The sequence below is a fragment of the Aedes aegypti genome, chromosome 3 (assembly GCF_002204515.2).
Source record: "Aedes aegypti strain LVP_AGWG chromosome 3, AaegL5.0 Primary Assembly, whole genome shotgun sequence".
NCBI classification, from domain to species: Eukaryota; Metazoa; Arthropoda; class Insecta; order Diptera; family Culicidae; genus Aedes; species Aedes aegypti.
This window is the reverse complement of record NC_035109.1, coordinates 29,911,038-29,931,448: the sequence shown is the minus strand read 5'-3', so window position 1 is coordinate 29,931,448 and position 20,411 is coordinate 29,911,038. Positions and strand designations below refer to the sequence as shown.

Below are 20,411 nucleotides of genomic sequence, written 5' to 3'. Positions count from 1 at the left end.
TTTAATTCAAGGTTTGCCTGAATTCAAACATTGTGATAGTGTTGTTTCACCTAATAGCTACAGTGCTTTGTCACATTGAAAATTCAAATCCCTTTTTAACAGGATAATTATGTAAAAATTCTCGAAAACTTATTCAAACAGACTCAAGTCAGAAATGTTTACCAACTTGCTTTATCAATCCTACCTGTTTTGCAGTCGAAAATCTACACGTTGCGCTCTAAACCAATTCGATTTTTCACTTTTAAAACGTTTAATTTCAGGATTTACAAAATGGTGTAAGTAAGATTTTCAACTTTCGCAACCTAGCCCTTACTTTCATCGCTCCGTTTTATGGAGAGACAAACTGGCTTAACCACGAATCAAAACAAAACACTACTGGAGTCAATTTTACACTGGTACAAAAACGTCGTAAGTAACTAAATCAAACGGCTTATCGTTTCGTCATACAATTTTTGAGGAAAACGATAGAAAATATCTAGTATTTTAACGCGAACTGATTGCATGCAAAATTTAAGTGATGTACACGGCGAAAAAATGTTAAAAAATTGATTAATTTTAAAACAGTATTAGAAGACAGGTTGTGGCACTTCTTAATTAATTTTCTAAAAACCGTATGAAATTTACTTACGTCGATGTGAAAAAGTATTCGAGAATTGATTTGCAGAATAAAACAATACTTTTAAAATCGCAATACAATTGTTTGTATTCAATGGTCTTAAACGTTACGTGAGTTGAATTTACGAAACATAAAAGACTACATTACACAATGCACACTGGGCCATGGGCCGAATTTTGCCAGACAAAACCTCTAGCGCTTTAGGAGTGTTTTTTCGGGTTGGTGTCAAAGGAGACTTATCATGAATTTATTTGTTCTTTAATTTCATGATAAAAGATAGTTGGAAATATCATAGGTGGCGCTGCGGCAAAGCGTGGAAAAATTCTACAAGTTGTCGAAGACACTAAAGTTCTAGGATTTCAAATAACAAAGTCATGGTAAGAAATGTGTAAATCACTTGAATTTTACGTATTTATACTTTTTACGTCAAAATCGTAAAATGTTTCATTTTAAACACCATGAGTTGCTTAATTTTTTTATTTAAATATTTTGATTTTTGAACAAATTATTGTAAAAACATCATAATTTTCAACATAACTTTACTCAAAAAGTCGCAAGTTTTTGCAAAAAATTATCAATGTTCCGAAATACGCTATATTAAATCTAATGTCAAAGTTTGCCGGATGCATATTTTGAAGTATTGAGAAAAGATTTTGGGGTCTATTTTGTAAATCGAACGGATTCATGTGACTCATCTGTAGGCATTGTCGATCAAAGTAAGCATGCATATTTCAGATGTCACCCGTCGACTCCCATAGGCCTTTTCATGTGACAGATCCGTCTATGCATTTGTTTACATCGGTGGAGGACCGGTGCTAACACGGGCCTGTCATTTTCATAGAAGAAATGTGAAAGTGCTTCCCGATCAGCTGATTTGAGACGTCATTTGAATAGGCCTATAGTAATCCAGTCACTTAGAGTGACAACTGTCGATAAACTCGAGTGACAGAGCCGAGTCGAATGAAATTTTTGTTCGACAGTGACTCCAGTCGACTCGTTTTTGGTCGACTCGACTTATAAAATAGGGCCCTTAATGTTGTTTTCTTTCATATTTCATTATAATCATGATCAATTTACCCAAGGTCAAGTTCCTAGAGGGATTCTTCCGGAAAATATTAAAGGAATTCATTTGAAAATCGCTCCGACGATTTTTTCAGGAATTACGCCAAAAATTCCTCCATAAAATCATCTTAAAATTTCTCAAGGAGTAATTCTGGGAATTTCTCAGAAAATTCACCTCGGAACTCTTCCGGGAATTTCTCCAGGAACCACTCCGTGGATATTTCCTGGAATTTCTACAGGAATTCCTCCGAGAATTTCTCCAAGCATTTCTCGCGAGCTAATCTAGAAATTCTATTAAAACTTCTCTCGGGGATTTTTTAGGAAATTCTCTCAGTAATTTATGTACTGAATCTATTGAATTTTTCTAATCTCTAGAAACTTCTCCAGAAATTCCTTCAACGTTTTCTTTTAAATTTGTTCTGTTAATCATTTTAGGGCATTTCAGGGAATAACGTCAGAAGATCTGTCAGGAAACTACTGTAGGAGTTTCTGTAAAGAACTACTTCAGGAAATCTTTAGGGAACTATTTCCAAAATTCATCCAGGAATTTGTTTTTAGTAGGTTTTTTTTAGGAACGGGTAGGGGGCATCCTGCAGGAAATTCTTAGGGGGAGGAATTCCCATGTGAGTTTATTCCGGAATTCCCTTATAAATTCGTTCAGATTTCCACTGGAATTTTGAACATAGATTCACCTGAGAATATCTTCAGGTACAAAACCCAAAGGAAATCACAAGATATTTCTGAGGATTTTCCAAACGAATTTTTAGAGCAACTTCTAAAATAACTACTAGATGTACTTTGGAAATTCTTCCAGGGAATACAACGGAAATGCTTCAAGGAACAACTCCAGTAATTTCTCTAGGAAATTCTTTCAAAATTCTCCCAAAACACTGCTCCGAGAATTTTTCCTAGAATTCCTCACGAATTTATCTAAAAATTCTGTCAACAAACTTCATCGGAAATTTCATAAAAAAAACCAATCAGTAATTTCTGTATTTGGTATTTTTTTCAAAAAAATCGCGAGCTTTTGGTAGTTCCTACACAAAATTTCCACAAATTTTTTCAGCATTTCCTTTTAAATTTTATCAGTGAATCGTTTTAGGGCATAACGTTAGAAGTTTCTCAGCAAATTATTTTAGGAATTCCTGGGACAAATTGCGACGGAACTCTGAAGAAAACTTTCAGAAGAAGTCTTAAAGAAACTTCCGGTGGGATTCCAGCACAGGGAATACTTCTGCAGAAACTCCTTGGCAAACTTCTACAACAACTCTCGGGGGTGGGTTAACTTCCAGAGGAATTCGTTGCGGAACTCAACGGGATTCTCGAAGGAACTTCTGCAAGAAATTCTGGAGGGTTTCCTAGCGGAAATCGTAGGGAAACTTCTGGAGAAATTCTCAAAGCAGCATCCGAATTAACTGCTAAACTTGTGAAGGAATTCCCACAGAAACTTTGAGGTGAACTTCCACAAGTAATATAAGAGGAACTTCCGAAAGAACTTTAAGAAAACTTTCCAGATGAACTTCAAGAGGTACTTTTGGAAGAATCTGTCGATAAAATTTCGGGATCAACTGTACCGCAACGTCCAGAAGAACTTTGCGGAAGAACTCCTAGTGGTTCTTCCGGGAAAATCCAAGAGGATCTGTCAGGAGAACTCCTGTAGAGGAACTTTTAGATGAACTTCTATAGGAACTTCCGGAAGAACTTACAGTAACTTCCGGAGGAATTCCTACAGGAACTACCGAATGAGCTTCTACAGGCACTTCTTTTTTTTCTTCTTCTTGGCATTAACGTCCTCACTGAGACAGAGCCTGCTTCTCAGCCTAGTGTTCTTATGTGCACTTCCACAGTTATTAACTGAGAGCTTTCTTTGCCAAAATTGCCATTTTTACATTCGTATATCGTGTGGCAGGTACAATGATACTCTATGCCTAGGGAAGTCAAGGAAATTTCCATGACGAAAAGATCCTGGACCGACCGGGAATGGAACCCAGACACTTTCAGCATGGCTTTGCTTTGTTGCCGTGGACTCTAACCACTCGTCTAAAGAAGGCCCACAGGAACTTCCAAAGGAAATATCTGTGAAACTCTCTCAGGTACTTCCGGAGAAACTCATACGAGAACATCCAGAGGACCACCTACTGGGACCTTTGGAGCAACTACTACTGAAACTTCCGAAGGACCCCTACAGGAAGTTCCAGAAGAACTCCTGCGGGAACTACCAAAGGTACTCCTACAGGAACATCCGGAGGACGTCCTACGGTAACATCTTGACGAAACTCCTGGAGGAACTCAAACAAGAACTTCTGGATGAATACATACAGAAACTTTTAGAGGAACTACCACAGGAACTTCCGGATTCTGCAGTAATTTTTTGAGGAACTCCTTAAGGAACTCTTCCTCAAGGAGGAACTCCTACATGAACTTCATCGTACAGCATCATACAAGCTGTACAAGTTTGGCAAAAAAAAGTTATATAAAAAAGAGGAAGAAGTATCACTATTATATCAGGAGAGTTTCATAAAGGAACTACTATACAAAATCATAGGGAAACTTCTGGAGAAATTCTCAAAGCATCTCATCCGAATTAACTCCTAAATTTTTGAAGGAATTCCTACAAAAACTTTAAGAGGAAGAATTTTAAGAAAACGAAAGAATTTTAAGAAAACTTTCCAGAAGAACTTCATGAGGAACTTCCGGATAAATCTGTAGATAAAATTCCAGGATAAACTGTACCGCAACGTCCAAAAGAACTTTGCGGAAGAACTCCTAGTGTAACTTCCGAAAATCCAAGTGGATCTCAGGGGAACTCCTGTAGAGGAACTTCCGGGGAATGTTGAACAGTAACTTCCGGATGGCCTTCTTCAGTGAAACTTTCTCAGGTACTTCCGGAAACACTCATACGAGAAACTCATCCAGAGGAACACCTACTGGAACCTTTGGAGGAACTACTACCGAAACTTCCAAAGAAACCCCTACAGGAATTTCCGGAAGAACTACTGCGGGAGCTCCTTCAGGAACTTCCGGAGGACGTCCTACGGTAACTTCTTGAGGAACTCCAACAGAAACTTCTGGAGGAACTCATACAGGAACTTCCGGAAGAACACAAACTGAAACTTTTGGAGGAACTACTACAGGAGCTTCCGGACTCTGCAGTTACTTCTTGAAAAACTCCTTAAGGAACTTCCGCCATCACAGACAGAAACACAAATCGACCACGTTTTAATCGATAGACGGCACTTCTCCGACATAACCGACGCCAGAACCTATCGTGGCGCTAAAATGGACTCTGATCACTATCTAGTGATGGTGAAACTGCGCCCAAAACTATCCGTCATCAACAATGTACGGTATCGACGCTCGCTTCGGTACGGCAAAACAGAAGAACGTGAAAGTTCTACCAGAAGCCTAATGCATCCCGAAAAGGCTTTGTGCCGCGAGCCGAAATGTGTATGGAAAAGGATGGAAGCATCTTGACGGATGGACATGAGGTGATTGACAGGTGGATGCAGCACTACGATGAACACCTGAATGGCACGGAGAACACAGCCGCAGATGGTCACGACAGCAGAGGAACCCGACTAAGGGTACATAACAAAATTATATCAGCATATGTTATTATGTTATAAGTTTGTTTCGAACATAGGTTGTTACAAACTTGATGCAGGATGTTGTTAAAATAACTAAAATTATAACAAAAAGAGTATGAATAGTAACATAAACATAACAAAATGTTTTTTAATTCTATCAAAAACATATCAAACCAAGTTATAATGTTTGATACAAAGTATCAAAATTATAATACTGTTCAATATACGATAATATTGTATATTATTGAAATGCATATATGTTATTTAAGTTATAACTATCTATTTATTTTGTTATAAAGTTGTTAAAAATGAACAAAAAAATATCTCAAAGGGAAATAAAACACATTATGTTATATTTCTGTTTCATTATGTTCTATGGATAACGGAGCCTAACAAAATTATATCATAATATGATATGCATATCATATTCTGATAAAATTTTATTATATTTTTGTTACAAGCCTCTAGTCGGGTATAATATCCAGTGTGAACGAGCATCGTGACATTGCTTGAATCATGATACAACTCGGTAGTCGGAACAAGGCATTATACTATGCTTCGTCGAATGGATACCAGCAATTCAGACGATTCTTTTCAATACTATCGTCTAGCATTGCTAGACTCTAGATCTAGAACGCTCTCAGCTACAAGGCTGGGAGCACATCTTGATCAAATCTTGAACAAGATCACTTAAAGTATGAATATCGCTATTCACGGCCACGCTCACTTTTAGCACAGCTTGGAATAAGAAGCGAAATGATTGATACGGCAGTAGTGGACTGCATGGTTTCTTCAATTTAATTAATAAATTGTTGAGTTCTTGGGTTTGTATCGTGCAAAGTTGTTCGGTGAAACTCAGCAGAAGATCTTTCTCTTCACTGTGACGTTGCTTTGAGCTTTCGATACCCTACTCTCTCCCAGAGTCATCCCACACTTGGATTGGGTTAAACATGATCTGCAACCGAACTTGCTCAGTATACCCTTCAAAGATGATAGTCTTTCACGACCTTTCTGAATCATATATTTGGAGATTGTTGATATTTTTCGGTGATTACTACACACTGAAACACGATTATAACGTTTCGGATTACTGGTTTTCAGCCATCATCAGATTTGATTAAATCGATCGTTCGCCACCAGTGTGGTTCAACCGTAGACTCCAAATATAACAATCGACGGTGTCTTAAACCCTCTAGAACTTCCTGAATCTTGTTTCAAATTTTGTTACCATCGAATTTGAGATCTTCACTCAGCAGATGTAAGACTGATTCTAAAGATCTACTTCTGTTTTTGGTCGGCCTCCTATATAAACGTGATGTCTAAAGCTACTACGACGAGTGTAGACAACTGTACAGTATGGCCCATAAAAAAAATGCGAAAGTTTTTGAAGCCTGTTTTTGGATACATTCTAATGCATTTTTACCTATATTTGGATGTGTGTGTAATCTCCAGGCATCGACCTGTCAAGTGATGTAAACAAAACAGAGATATTTTGAAACAAACGTTTGTAAGATGTTCGCAAAGGAAGTAGTGACCAGTTTGCTCCTAGCGGGAAAATCGGTGAAACAAATTGCGGAGACTGTGGGTTGTCACTTGGCCACTGTTTGCCGCATCAAACGTGCTCTCCATGATGGTACAAGCCCACGGAAGCCGGGAAGTGGGCGTCCGCGGTCGGCACTTTCTCTAAGGGTGATAAGATCAGTGAAAGAAAAGTTGAAGCGGAATCCAATAAGATCAATCCGAAAATTGGCTAAAGATGCTAATACAGTCATCTCTCCCTTACTCGATATTGAAGGGACCATCGAGTTAGGGAGGTATCGAGTTACAGAACGCAAAAGCAGTGCAACTGCGTTCCAAGGGACTATCGAGTTAGCCATGAAAACTAATTTTTACTATGGTTCTCTAACTCGATATCGAGATATGGAATATCGAATAAGGGAGAGTTAACTGTATCTCGAAAACCACCATGCAGCGATTGGTCAAAGATGACTTGGATTAAAAGTCCAGGGCAAGAGTTAAACGTCACTTGGTAACGGATCGGATTAAAGCACTACGGCTGGTGCGTTCGAAGATTATATTATCTGTGTTCAAGAAGAAACGTCCGATCGTCGTGTTCTCTGATGAGAAACTTTTTACCGTCGATCCGGTGTGCAACTCACGTACAAACAGGTTTATTTCGCCACAAAAGATGGAGGACGTCCCAGAGAACGTGAAATTCGCATTTACCACAAAACATCCAGCCGGAGTCATGGTGTTTGGAGCAGTCGCGTCGAATGGGTTGAAAATGCCTCCAGTCCAAGATAGAGCGCCATGTCATACTTTCAAAAGGACTCAAATGTGGCTGAAGGAAAATATGGAATTTTGGCCGAAGGATGTTTGGCCTCCTAGCAGTCCAGATTTGAATCCCCTGGATTATTCCATATGGGCGTATGTTCAAGCCAAAGCCTGTGAAAGGTCCCATCTCAGTGTTGAAGCCCCGAAGGCTTCCATCACGAAGGCATGGAACTCGATGCCTGCTTCTTACATACAGAAGGTATGCTCCCGTTTCCGCTCACGCCTGGAGAAAGTAATCGAACAAAACGGTGGACACATCGAATAATGTAATCTTGACATCTATCTATATAAATAAAAATGGAATGGTGTTTGTATGTCACGAAATGGGTAGAGAACGGTCCAACGGATTGTCACAACTCTTTCACTGTTGCATTAGCCAAGGGTTCCGACGTGTTCGTGCGTAGAAAAAGTTTAGGTAAGTCTTCGGAATAGTCTTAGAAACGGGAGGAAACTAATGTGTCATTTTGTTTGGGAGATTGTATGACATTTTTCAACAGCCTACTTGATGGCAAGACGAAGTTTGCCGGGACCACTAGTGTTCAATAAATGCATTTTCAAACTAAATACAAGATTTTACTTTTATTATGTATCAAAAAAATGAAGCATAAGTGGAATACAGATTTTCGCATTTTTTTATGGGCCATACTGTAGACATACTTCTAGTACCCGATAGATGGATTGCACAATGCAGAATCCAGGCAAGCAAATATCGATTGACGATAAAATTCCTGTACTACAAGTTGATTCCATGATATATGAACTCCTACTATTTTTTTAAAATATTGTGGAAAATGCTTTCTGAATGGAATGGTTCGTTGAAGAATTTCTTGGGTACAAACTGCAGTAACCTATAAACAATTTATTCAATTTGATGTTCAGAATAGTTGTACGTCAGTTAAACTTAATCTTTATCTTACAATACGTTTACCTCCAAATATCTCCGCTGTGATGTAAGTGCTCTCCAATATTCCTCCTTATCACACAACCTCCGAATAGTACATCTGCCACCGAGCTCTTTCTGTCCTCTGAACTCCTTCCGGCACTAAACTCTTCCTAGCTGCCGAACTTCTCCTAGCCTCGAGCTTCTACTGGACAGCTGCACCACCCTTCGCGTGGTCAACCGCGCTGTCTTTCAAGCTCCTCTTTGTATCGCTAGATACGCTAGACCAACCGATCAGCCAACGTCCGTACCTGTTCAGCCTCGTTATCAGCATCTTGGCCTCCGACTCTTGGGTACTTCGTCCAAGTCACCTCCCGTCCAGACTCCACCTCCCGTCCAGGCTCTGCTTCCTCAGCGAGATTCTGCCTCCTCGTTCAGGCCACGTCTCCTCGTTTAGGTGCTTCCTCGTGGCCCCTCATCGGAGTCACTTCATTATCCTCCAGGTGTTCCTGGGCCCATAACCTGTTGGAAAATCGTTCAACCGCAGACTAGTGACTGATATCGCTACCATGTCAGCAGTCCTTTCTTCAATGTCTGAGTATAAATTACAATTTAATCCTCTTACCTCTATCCTACAATACGTTTACCTCCAGACATCTCCGCTGCAAGGATGTGTGAAATATCTGCTCTCCAACACTCCTAATTCTGGTTTGCAATAAGTTTTGTTTACCGGGAACATCTAGTGATCCTAGATTAGGATCTCTGGGAGATCCTGAACGATTCATCTGAAGTCGGGAAACACAATGGATGCAATCTGCAGACATGAATTTCTGAGAACATTCTTTCAATGCTAGTAGATGTAAAGATCTATACTTCTGAAAGTCTTAGATCTTATGAAAAGAAAATGTTTGAGCTGAAAAGAGAAAAAAACGGCTTGAACTGTATGGACCAATGCATGGGTTCACTCGTTGACGTTTGAGCGGTGCCATGTTATTTACGTGACCATGGAAACTAGTGAATTCGGCACCGCTCAAACGTCAAATTAGTGAACTCGTGCAAAGGTCCATTGAATTACGACATGCTTTCAGCAGTAAACATGCGTGGCATTTTTAGCTTGCTGTACACAACTTTTAATCACTTTGTAGCAAGACAAAACTCAACCGAATGCGTAACCAATTGGCGTCGTCGAGAAAAACAGAATCCCTTAGAATGAAAAATACGCTCAGCCGTGCGAAGAAAACCGAACAAACAAAGCGCGAAAACTCGAAACAACACCGTCACGTCACCCACCTTTGCCAGCAGCAGCCATTGATCGTGTGTGATCGTGTCACGACACCTAAATAAAAACCGCCAAAGTCGCAATATAGCATGTGGAACCGTCGTCAATGGCCGTGAAAATCACGCCCTACTCCCTAGTCGCCGATCAGTACCTTGTTAACCGTCAGCGGAGCAGATCGACCGCCCTTCTGCGAACGATCGCGTTATTCTTTCGAGTGGTTGATCACCTCACATTTCAGTGACATTCGCCGCCATGTCGTCCCAGCCCGAATCACAGCAGGTCAGTACAAACGGTGTGCACAGTCTAATTACTTGGATCGAATCAAAAATGTCAAAATTGAGGCGGCCCAAATTTTGTACCGCGCCCTAATTAGGCAATGTTTGGCGGCCGCTGCGTCGTAACAATGATCATCATCAGCCGCTTGTCAGCAATTGCGACAGGCAATCGGCGCCGCGCGCAAATGTCAATAAGTGATTGCAAGTTTCGCGCGCAAAACAATAATTTCATCAAATTTTGCACGAAATTCTTTCGCCGCAGCCTACTTGATGATTGCGCTCTTCGTGTGGCGCGCGAGGGAATTCTTTCGTGCCGCTCTCGGTTGGTGGGCGTCATGGCATGCCAGGTTGCGTAAAGAAAAAAGCCGAAGAAAGGTGCGATCGCGAACAAGTCGCCGCCGCAATACAAAGTAATGGAAAGGCGTCAAGGCGTGACGCTGTGATTGGTCAGTAGTGTGAGGCGGCTCTAATTGTGTTAGCCATCGCGTGGTGCACAGCATTGTTGTGCGGAGATGGGTTAGTGTGAAATGTTGCACTTCTCTTGCATCACTTCGCAGCGATGGGCAGCTTTTTTTTGGGCGATTTGCATAAGCCGCTTCCTAGTGCCAGATAAGGCACTCCGAGATCAATAAACCCTGCAATTTGCTCGGCATGAGTAACCCACATTCGAGCCGCAGGGGATCGCAGCGCGGCGGCGCGCTCGGTTGAACAGCTGTTCTCATATAAATATTATGTGGCGTCCGGCATTGAAGAAGGTCGAGCCACTGACGGCACAACACAGTCGTAAATCAGCTTGGCGTCGTTACCCGCCTACTAGAAGAATACGCGAGCTAGAAACGCCCGGCTTATGCTGAGCGTAATCGCCGTGACACACAAGAAAATTATCGATCGTCAAGCCAGCTGAGCGTCACAACAGAGTCTTTGACAAAGGGCGGCTGACTCAAACCCCAGAAGCCCGACTGCATTTTCCGTTGGCAGTTCCGCATGGTGCAGACGTCCATTCATCCGGATGCCATTTAGAGAATCGAGCAGTAGGATTGGATCACGCTAGCTGTTCCTGATCGTTGGCCACCGAACGTGTGCAGATGCTTGGCATGCAATCAAAACATCATCATCACACATTCCGAAGCGGGCGCGTCGGTCGCGGATTATATTTAGAACGCCCCTAACGAGCAGCTTCAAGCGGTGAATGAGCGCGGCTTCTTAACCGAGAAGCGAGTGGTTTCTTCCGAATGGCAAATGACTGCCAAATTGTCTTACATTAGAATCAAATGTAACCTTGGCCGTTTGACTGATGTAACGAGCAGCAACATTTATTAAAATTGGGCGCCAATTTCCATAAAAATTTCAACGTTCAACAGAATCAGGGAAAACCCAAAGTTTTTTTCAACAGACCCATTTACAAGTCAAACGAAAAGGTCACCCCTTGGCTAATGCAGGAATGATCACTTGCGCCATTGTCGATGATGCTTTTAGCACAGCCCAAAAAAGAGCCACGTGCGATCGATGGATGGATGGCCTGCTGCGATCCAGCTCATCGAACTCCGAGTCTCATCATCAACCAATCTATTGTATTGTTGTTCGAGTGCGAAAAGTAGGTGAAGCTTGAACTAAGTGCCGGCGATCGACGGTGGTGCGCATAATGCGCAGAAGGAGAAAAGAAACCTACCAACCAGTGAAGTGGCAGGCTGCTAAATCGTTTCAATTATGTTTTGTTTTGATGGAAATTTTCGTTTCTTTAGTACTTGCGATAATCGGCGATTATTAACGTCTTTTTGTGGGGTTACTAATCTTGATCGCTCGTCGGTACTGAGCTCAGTGATGGGTTACGACAATGGCTCGTATTAATGAACCGAGCATTATCTATTCATATGATGCATGAGACGATCCGTGATTGAAAGCTGAAGGTCGATTTATAATTGAGTCAATTGAAAATCCACGGCTTCGTAATGTTTAATGTGCGCTTGAGCCATAAATTGACAGTTAATCCATTCCAAAGACAACGAATGAATAGTCCTAATTCAATCCAAAGCAATCCATTTCAAAAATGTATTCATTGAAGACATTCGGTGTTTGACATTAAATCTACTATAATTCACGGCTCCGTAATGCTCCATTTGCGCTTGAGCCACAATATAACAGTTCATCCATTCCAAAAACAATGTTAAGCCAATCACGACACACTCCAAATCCAATCCAAATCCAATCCAAATCCAATCCAATCCAATCCAAATCCAATCCAAATCCATCCAAATCCAATCCAAATCCAATCCAAATCCAATCCAAATCCAATCAAATCCAATCCAAATCCAATCCAAATCCAATCCAAATCCAATCCAAATCCAATCCAAATCCAATCCAAATCCAATCCAAATCCAATCCAAATCCAATCCAAATCCAATCCAAATCCAATCCAAATCCAATCCAAATCCAATCCAAATCCAATCCAAATCCAATCCAAATCCAATCCATCCAATCCAATCCAAATCCAATCCAAATCCAATCCAAATCCAATCCAAATCCAATCCAAATCCAATCCAAATCCAATCCAAATCCAATCCAAATCCAATCCAAATCCAATCCAAATCCAATCCAAATCCATCCAAATCCAATCCAAATCCAATCCAAATCCAATCCAATCCAAATCCAATCCAAATCCAATCCAAATCCAATCCAAATCCAATCCAAATCCAATCCAATCCAATCCAAATCCAATCCAAATCCAATCCAATCCAATCCAAATCCAATCCAAATCCAATCCAAATCCAATCCAAATCCAATCCAAATCCAATCCAAATCCAATCCAAATCCAATCCAAATCCAATCCAAATCCAATCCAAATCCAATCCAAATCCAATCCAATCCAAATCCAATCCAAATCCAATCCAAATCCAATCCAAATCCCAATCCAATCCAATCCAAATCCAATCCAAATCCAATCCAAATCCAATCCAAATCCAATCCAAATCCAATCCAAATCCAATCCAAATCCAATCCAAATCCAATCCAAATCCAATCAAATCCAATCCAAATCCAATCCAAATCCAATCCAAATCCAATCCAAATCCAATCCAAATCCAATCCAAATCCAATCCAAATCCAATCCAAATCCAATCCAAATCCAATCCAAATCCAATCCAAATCCAATCCAAATCCAATCCAAATCCAATCCAAATCCAATCCATCCAAATCCAATCCAAATCCAATCCAAATCCAATCCAAATCCAATCCAAAATCCAATCCAAATCCAATCCAAATCCAATCCAAATCCAATCCAAATCCAATCCAAATCCAATCCAAATCCAATCCAAATCCAATCCAAATCCAATCCAAATCCAATCCAAATCCAATCCAAATCCATCCAAATCCAATCCAAATCCATCCCAAATCCAATCCAAATCCAATCCCAAATCCAATCCAAATCCAATCCAAATCCAATCCAAATCCAATCCAAATCCAATCCAATCCAATCCAAATCCAACCAATCCAAATCAATCCAAATCCAATCCAAATCCAATCCAAATCCAATCCAATCCAATAAATCCAATCCAAATCCAATCCAAATCCAATCCAAATCCAATCCAAATCCATCCAAATCCAATCCAAATCCAATCCAAATCCAATCCAAATCCAATCCAATCCAATCCAAATCCAATCCAAATCCAATCCAAATCCAATCCAAATCCAATCCAAATCCAATCCAAATCCAATCCAAATCCAATCCAAATCCAATCCAAATCCAATCCAAATCCAATCCAAATCCAATCCAAATCCAATCCAAATCCAATCCAATCCATCCAAATCCAATCCAAATCCAATCCAAATCCAATCCAAATCCAATCCAAATCCAATCCAAATCCAATCCAAATCCAATCCAAATCCAATCCAAATCAATCCAAATCCAATCCAAATCCAATCCAAATCCAATCCAATCCAATCCAAATCCAATCCAAATCCAATCCAAATCCAATCCAAATCCAATCCAAATCCAATCCAAATCCAATCCAAATCCAATCCAAATCCAATCCAAATCCAATCCAAATCCAATCCAAATCCAATCCAAATCCAATCCAAATCCAATCCAAATCCAATCCAAATCCAATCCAAATCCAATCCAAATCCAATCCAAATCCAATCCAAATCCAATCCAAATCCAATCCAAATCCAATCCAAATCCAATCCAAATCCAATCCAAATCCAATCCAAATCCAATCCAAATCCAATCCAAATCCAATCCAAATCCAATCCAAATCCAATCCAAATCCAATCCAAATCCAATCCAAATCCAATCCAAATCCAATCCAAATCCAATCCAAATCCAATCCAAATCCAATCCAAATCCAATCCAAATCCAATCCAATCCAATCCAAATCCAATCCAAATCCAATCCAAATCCAATCCAAATCCAATCCAAATCCAATCCAAATCCAATCCAATCCAATCCAAATCCAATCAATCCAATCCAAATCCAATCCAAATCCAATCCAAATCCAATCCAAATCCAATCCAAATCCAATCCAAATCCAATCCAAATCCAATCCAAATCCAATCCAAATCCAATCCAAATCAATCCAAATCCATCCAAATCCAATCCAAATCCAATCCAAATCCAATCCAAATCCAATCCAAATCCAATCCAAATCCAATCCAAATCCAATCCAAATCCAATCCAAATCCAATCCAAATCCAATCCAAATCCAATCCAAATCCAATCCAAATCCAATCCAAATCCAATCCAAATCCAATCCAAATCCAATCCATCCATCCAAATCCAATCCAAATCCAATCCAAATCCAATCCAAATCCAATCCAAATCCATCCAAATCCAATCCAAATCCAATCCAAATCCAAATCCAAATCCAATCCAAATCCAATCCAATCCAATCCAAATCCAATCCAAATCCAATCCAAATCCAATCCAATCCAATCCAATCCAAATCCAATCCAAATCCAATCCAAATCCAATCCAAATCCAATCCAAATCCAATCAATCCAATCCAAATCCAATCCAAATCCAATCCAAATCCAATCCAAATCCAATCCAAATCCAATCCAAATCCAATCCAAATCCAATCCAAATCCAATCCAAATCCAATCCAAATCCAATCCAAATCCAATCCAATCCAAATCCAATCCAAATCCAATCCAAATCCAATCCAAATCCAATCCAAATCCAATCCAAATCCAATCCAAATCCAATCCAAATCCAATCCAAATCCAATCCAAATCCAATCCAAATCCAATCCAAATCCAATCCAAATCCAATCCAAATCCAATCCAAATCCAATCCAAATCCAAAATCCAATCCAAATCCAATCCAAATCCAATCCAAATCCAATCCAAATCCAATCCAAATCCAATCCAAATCCAATCCAATCCAATCCAAATCCAATCCAAATCCAATCCAAATCCAATCCAAATCCAATCCAAATCCAATCCAAATCCAATCCAATCCAAATCCAATCCAAATCCAATCCAAATCCAATCCAAATCCAATCCAAATCCAATCCAAATCCAATCCAAATCCAATCCAAATCCAATCCAAATCCAATCCAAATCCAATCCAAATCCAATCCAAATCCAATCCAAATCCAATCCAAATCCAATCCAATCCAAATCCAATCCAAATCCAATCCAAATCCAATCCAAATCCAATCCAAATCCAATCCAAATCCAATCCAAATCCAATCCAAATCCAATCCAAATCCAATCCAAATCCAATCCAAATCCAATCCAAATCCAATCCAAATCCAATCCAAATCCAATCCAAATCCAATCCAAATCCAATCCAAATCCAATCCAAATCCAATCCAAATCCAATCCAAATCCAATCCAAATCCAATCCAAATCCAATCCAAATCCAATCCAAATCCAATCCAAATCCAATCCAAATCCAATCCAAATCCAATCCAAATCCAATCCAAATCCAATCCAAATCCAATCCAAATCCAATCCAAATCCAATCCAAATCCAATCCAAATCCAATCCAAATCCAATCCAAATCCAATCCAAATCCAATCCAAATCCAATCCAAATCCAATCCAAATCCAATCCAAATCCAATCCAAATCCAATCAATCCAATCCAAATCCAATCCAAATCCAATCCAAATCCAATCCAAATCCAATCCAAATCCAATCCAAATCCAATCCAAATCCAATCCAAATCCAATCCAATCCAAATCCAATCCAAATCCAATCCAAATCCAATCCAAATCCAATCCAATCCAATCCAAATCCAATCCAAATCCAATCCAAATCCAATCCAATCCAATCCAAATCCAATCCAAATCCAATCCAAATCCAATCCAAATCCAATCCAAATCCAATCCAAATCCAATCCAAATCCAATCCAAATCCAATCCAAATCCAATCCAAATCCAATCCAAATCCAATCCAAATCCAATCCAAATCCATCCAAATCCAATCCAAATCCAATCCAAATCCAATCAAATCCAATCCAAATCCAATCCAAATCCAATCCAAATCCAATCCAAATCCAATCCAAATCCAATCCAATCCAATCCAAATCCAATCCAAATCCAATCCAAATCCAATCCAAATCCAATCCAAATCCAATCCAAATCCAATCCAAATCCAATCCAAATCCAATCCAAATCCAATCCAAATCCAATCCAAATCCAATCCAAATCCAATCCAAATCCAATCCAAATCCAATCCAAATCCAATCCAAATCCAATCCAAATCCAATCCAAATCCAATCCAAATCCAATCCAAATCCAATCCAAATCCAATCCAAATCCAATCCAAATCCAATCCAAATCCAATCCAAATCCAATCCAAATCCAATCCAAATCCAATCCAAATCCAATCCAAATCCAATCCAAATCCAATCCAAATCCAATCCAAATCCAATCCAAATCCAATCCAAATCCAATCCAAATCCAATCCAAATCCAATCCAAATCCAATCCAAATCCAATCCAAATCCAATCCAAATCCAATCCAAATCCAATCCAAATCCAATCCAAATCCAATCCAAATCCAATCCAAATCCAATCCAAATCCAATCCAAATCCAATCCAAATCCAATCCAAATCCAATCCAAATCCAATCCAAATCCAATCCAAATCCAATCCAAATCCAATCCAAATCCAATCCAAATCCAATCCAAATCCAATCCAAATCCAATCCAAATCCAATCCAAATCCAATCCAAATCCAATCCAAATCCAATCCAAATCCAATCCAAATCCAATCCAAATCCAATCCAAATCCAATCCAAATCCAATCCAAATCCAATCCAAATCCAATCCAAATCCAATCCAAATCCAATCCAAATCCAATCCAAATCCAATCCAAATCCAATCCAAATCCAATCCAAATCCAATCCAAATCCAATCCAAATCCAATCCAAATCCAATCCAAATCCAATCCAAATCCAATCCAAATCCAATCCAAATCCAATCCAAATCCAATCCAAATCCAATCCAAATCCAATCCAAATCCAATCCAAATCCAATCCAAATCCAATCCAAATCCAATCCAAATCCAATCCAAATCCAATCCAAATCCAATCCAAATCCAATCCAAATCCAATCCAAATCCAATCCAAATCCAATCCAAATCCAATCCAAATCCAATCCAAATCCAATCCAAATCCAATCCAAATCCAATCCAAATCCAATCCAAATCCAATCCAAATCCAATCCAAATCCAATCCAAATCCAATCCAAATCCAATCCAAATCCAATCCAAATCCAATCCAAATCCAATCCAAATCCAATCCAAATCCAATCCAAATCCAATCCAAATCCAATCCAAATCCAATCCAATCCAATCCAAATCCAATCCAAATCCAATCCAAATCCAATCCAAATCCAATCCAAATCCAATCCAAATCCAATCCAAATCCAATCCAAATCCAATCCAAATCCAATCCAAATCCAATCCAAATCCAATCCAAATCCAATCCAAATCCAATCCAAATCCAATCCAAATCCAATCCAAATCCAATCCAATCCAATCCAAATCCAATCCAAATCCAATCCAAATCCAATCCAAATCCAATCCAAATCCAATCCAAATCCAATCCAAATCCAATCCAATCCAATCCAATCCAAATCCAATCCAAATCCAATCCAAATCCAATCCAAATCCAATCCAAATCCAATCCAAATCCAATCCAAATCCAATCCAAATCCAATCCAAATCCAATCCAAATCCAATCCAAATCCAATCCAAATCCAATCCAAATCCAATCCAAATCCAATCCAAATCCAATCCAATCCAATCCAAATCCAATCAAATCCAATCCAAATCCAATCCAAATCCAATCCAAATCCAATCCAAATCCAATCCAAATCCAATCCAAATCCAATCCAAATCCAATCCAAATCCAATCCAAATCCAATCCAAATCCAATCCAAATCCAATCCAAATCCAATCCAAATCCAATCCAATCAATCCAATCCAAATCCAATCCAAATCCAATCCAAATCCAATCCAAATCCAATCCAAATCCAATCCAAATCCAATCCAAATCCAATCCAAATCCAATCCAAATCCAATCCAAATCCAATCCAAATCCAATCCAAATCCAATCCAAATCCAATCCAAATCCAATCCAAATCCAATCCAAATCCAATCCAAATCCAATCCAAATCCAATCCAAATCCAATCCAAATCCAATCCAAATCCAATCCAAATCCAATCCAAATCCAATCCAAATCCAATCCAAATCCAATCCAAATCCAATCCAAATCCAATCCAAATCCAATCCAAATCCAATCCAAATCCAATCCAAATCCAATCCAAATCCAATCCAAATCCAATCCAAATCCAATCCAAATCCAATCCAAATCCAATCCAAATCCAATCCAAATCCAATCCAAATCCAATCCAAATCCAATCCAAATCCAATCCAAATCCAATCCAAATCCAATCCAAATCCAATCCAAATCCAATCCAAATCCAATCCAAATCCAATCCAAATCCAATCCAAATCCAATCCAAATCCAATCCAAATCCAATCCAAATCCAATCCAAATCCAATCCAAATCCAATCCAAATCCAATCCAAATCCAATCCAAATCCAATCCAAATCCAATCCAAATCCAATCCAAATCCAATCCAAATCCAATCCAAATCCAATCCAAATCCAATCCAAATCCAATCCAAATCCAATCCAAATCCAATCCAAATCCCAATCCAATCCAATCCAAATCCAATCCCAAATCCAATCCAAATCCAATCCAAATCCCAATCCAAATCCAATCCAAATCCAATCCAAATCCCAATCCAAAATCCAATCCAAATCCATCCAATCCAATCCAAATCCAATCCAAATCCAATCCAAATCCAATCCAAATCCAATCCAAATCCAATCCAAATCCAATCCAAAATCCAATCCAAATCCAATCCAAATCAATCCAAATCCAAATCCAAATCAACAATCCAAATCCAATCCAAATCCAATCCAAATCCATCCCAAAATCCAATCCAAATCCAATCCAAATCCAAATCCAATCCAATCCAAATCCAATCCAAATCCAATCCCAAAGTCCAATCCAAATCCCAATCCAAATCCAATCCAAATCCAATCCAAAATCCAATCCAAATCCAATCCAAATCCAATCCAAATCCAATCCAAATCCAATCCAAAATCCATCCAATCCAATCCAAATCCTCAATCCAATCCAATCCAAATCCAATCCAAATCCAATCCAAATCCAATCCAAATCCAATCCAAATCCAATCCAAAATCCAATCCAAATCCAATCCAAATCCAATCCAAATCCAATCCAAATCCAATCCAAATCCAATCCAAATCCAATCCAAATCCAATCCAAATCCAATCCAAATCCAATCCAAATCCAATCCAAATCCAATCCAAATCCAATCCAATCCAATCAAATCCAATCCAAATCCAATCAAATCCAATCCAAATCCAATCCAATCAATCCAACAATCCAAATCCAAATCCAATCAAATCCAATCCAAAATCCATCCAATCCAATCAAATCCAATCCAAATCCAATCCAAATCCAATCCAAATCCAATCCAAATCCAATCCAAATCCAATCCAAATCCAATCCAAATCCAATCCAAATCCAATCCAAATCCAATCCAATCCAATCCAAATCCAATCCAAATCCAATCCAAATCCAATCCAAATCCAATCCAAATCCAATCCAAATCCAATCCAAATCCAATCCAAATCCAATCCAAATCCAATCCAAATCCAATCCAAATCCAATCCAAATCCAATCCAAATCCAATCCAAATCCAATCCAATCCAATCCAAATCCAATCCAAATCCAATCCAAATCCAATCCAAATCCAATCCAAATCCAATCCAAATCCAATCCAAATCCAATCCAAATCCAATCCAAATCCAATCCAAATCCAATCCAAATCCA

At 39.2% G+C, this 20,411-nt stretch overlaps 1 protein-coding gene across 3 annotated transcripts in view; it reads left to right on the top strand.

Moving 5' to 3' along the window:
* LOC5570772 (actin-binding Rho-activating protein) overlaps positions 1-20,411 on the top strand; it is a 63,946-nt gene that overhangs the window by 17,211 nt on the left and 26,324 nt on the right. Inside the window, exon 1 of one of the 3 annotated variants that reach the window (XM_021849432.1) lies at positions 9,910-10,037. The exons of 1 other annotated variant lie outside the window; for it this stretch is intronic. In XM_021849432.1, coding sequence (XP_021705124.1) covers positions 10,011-10,037 — 27 coding nt within the window. In that variant the 5' untranslated portion in view covers positions 9,910-10,010. Of the gene's footprint in view, positions 1-9,909; positions 10,038-20,411 lie in introns of those variants that run through there. One more of the 3 variants, XM_021849433.1, reaches the window with a different exon arrangement.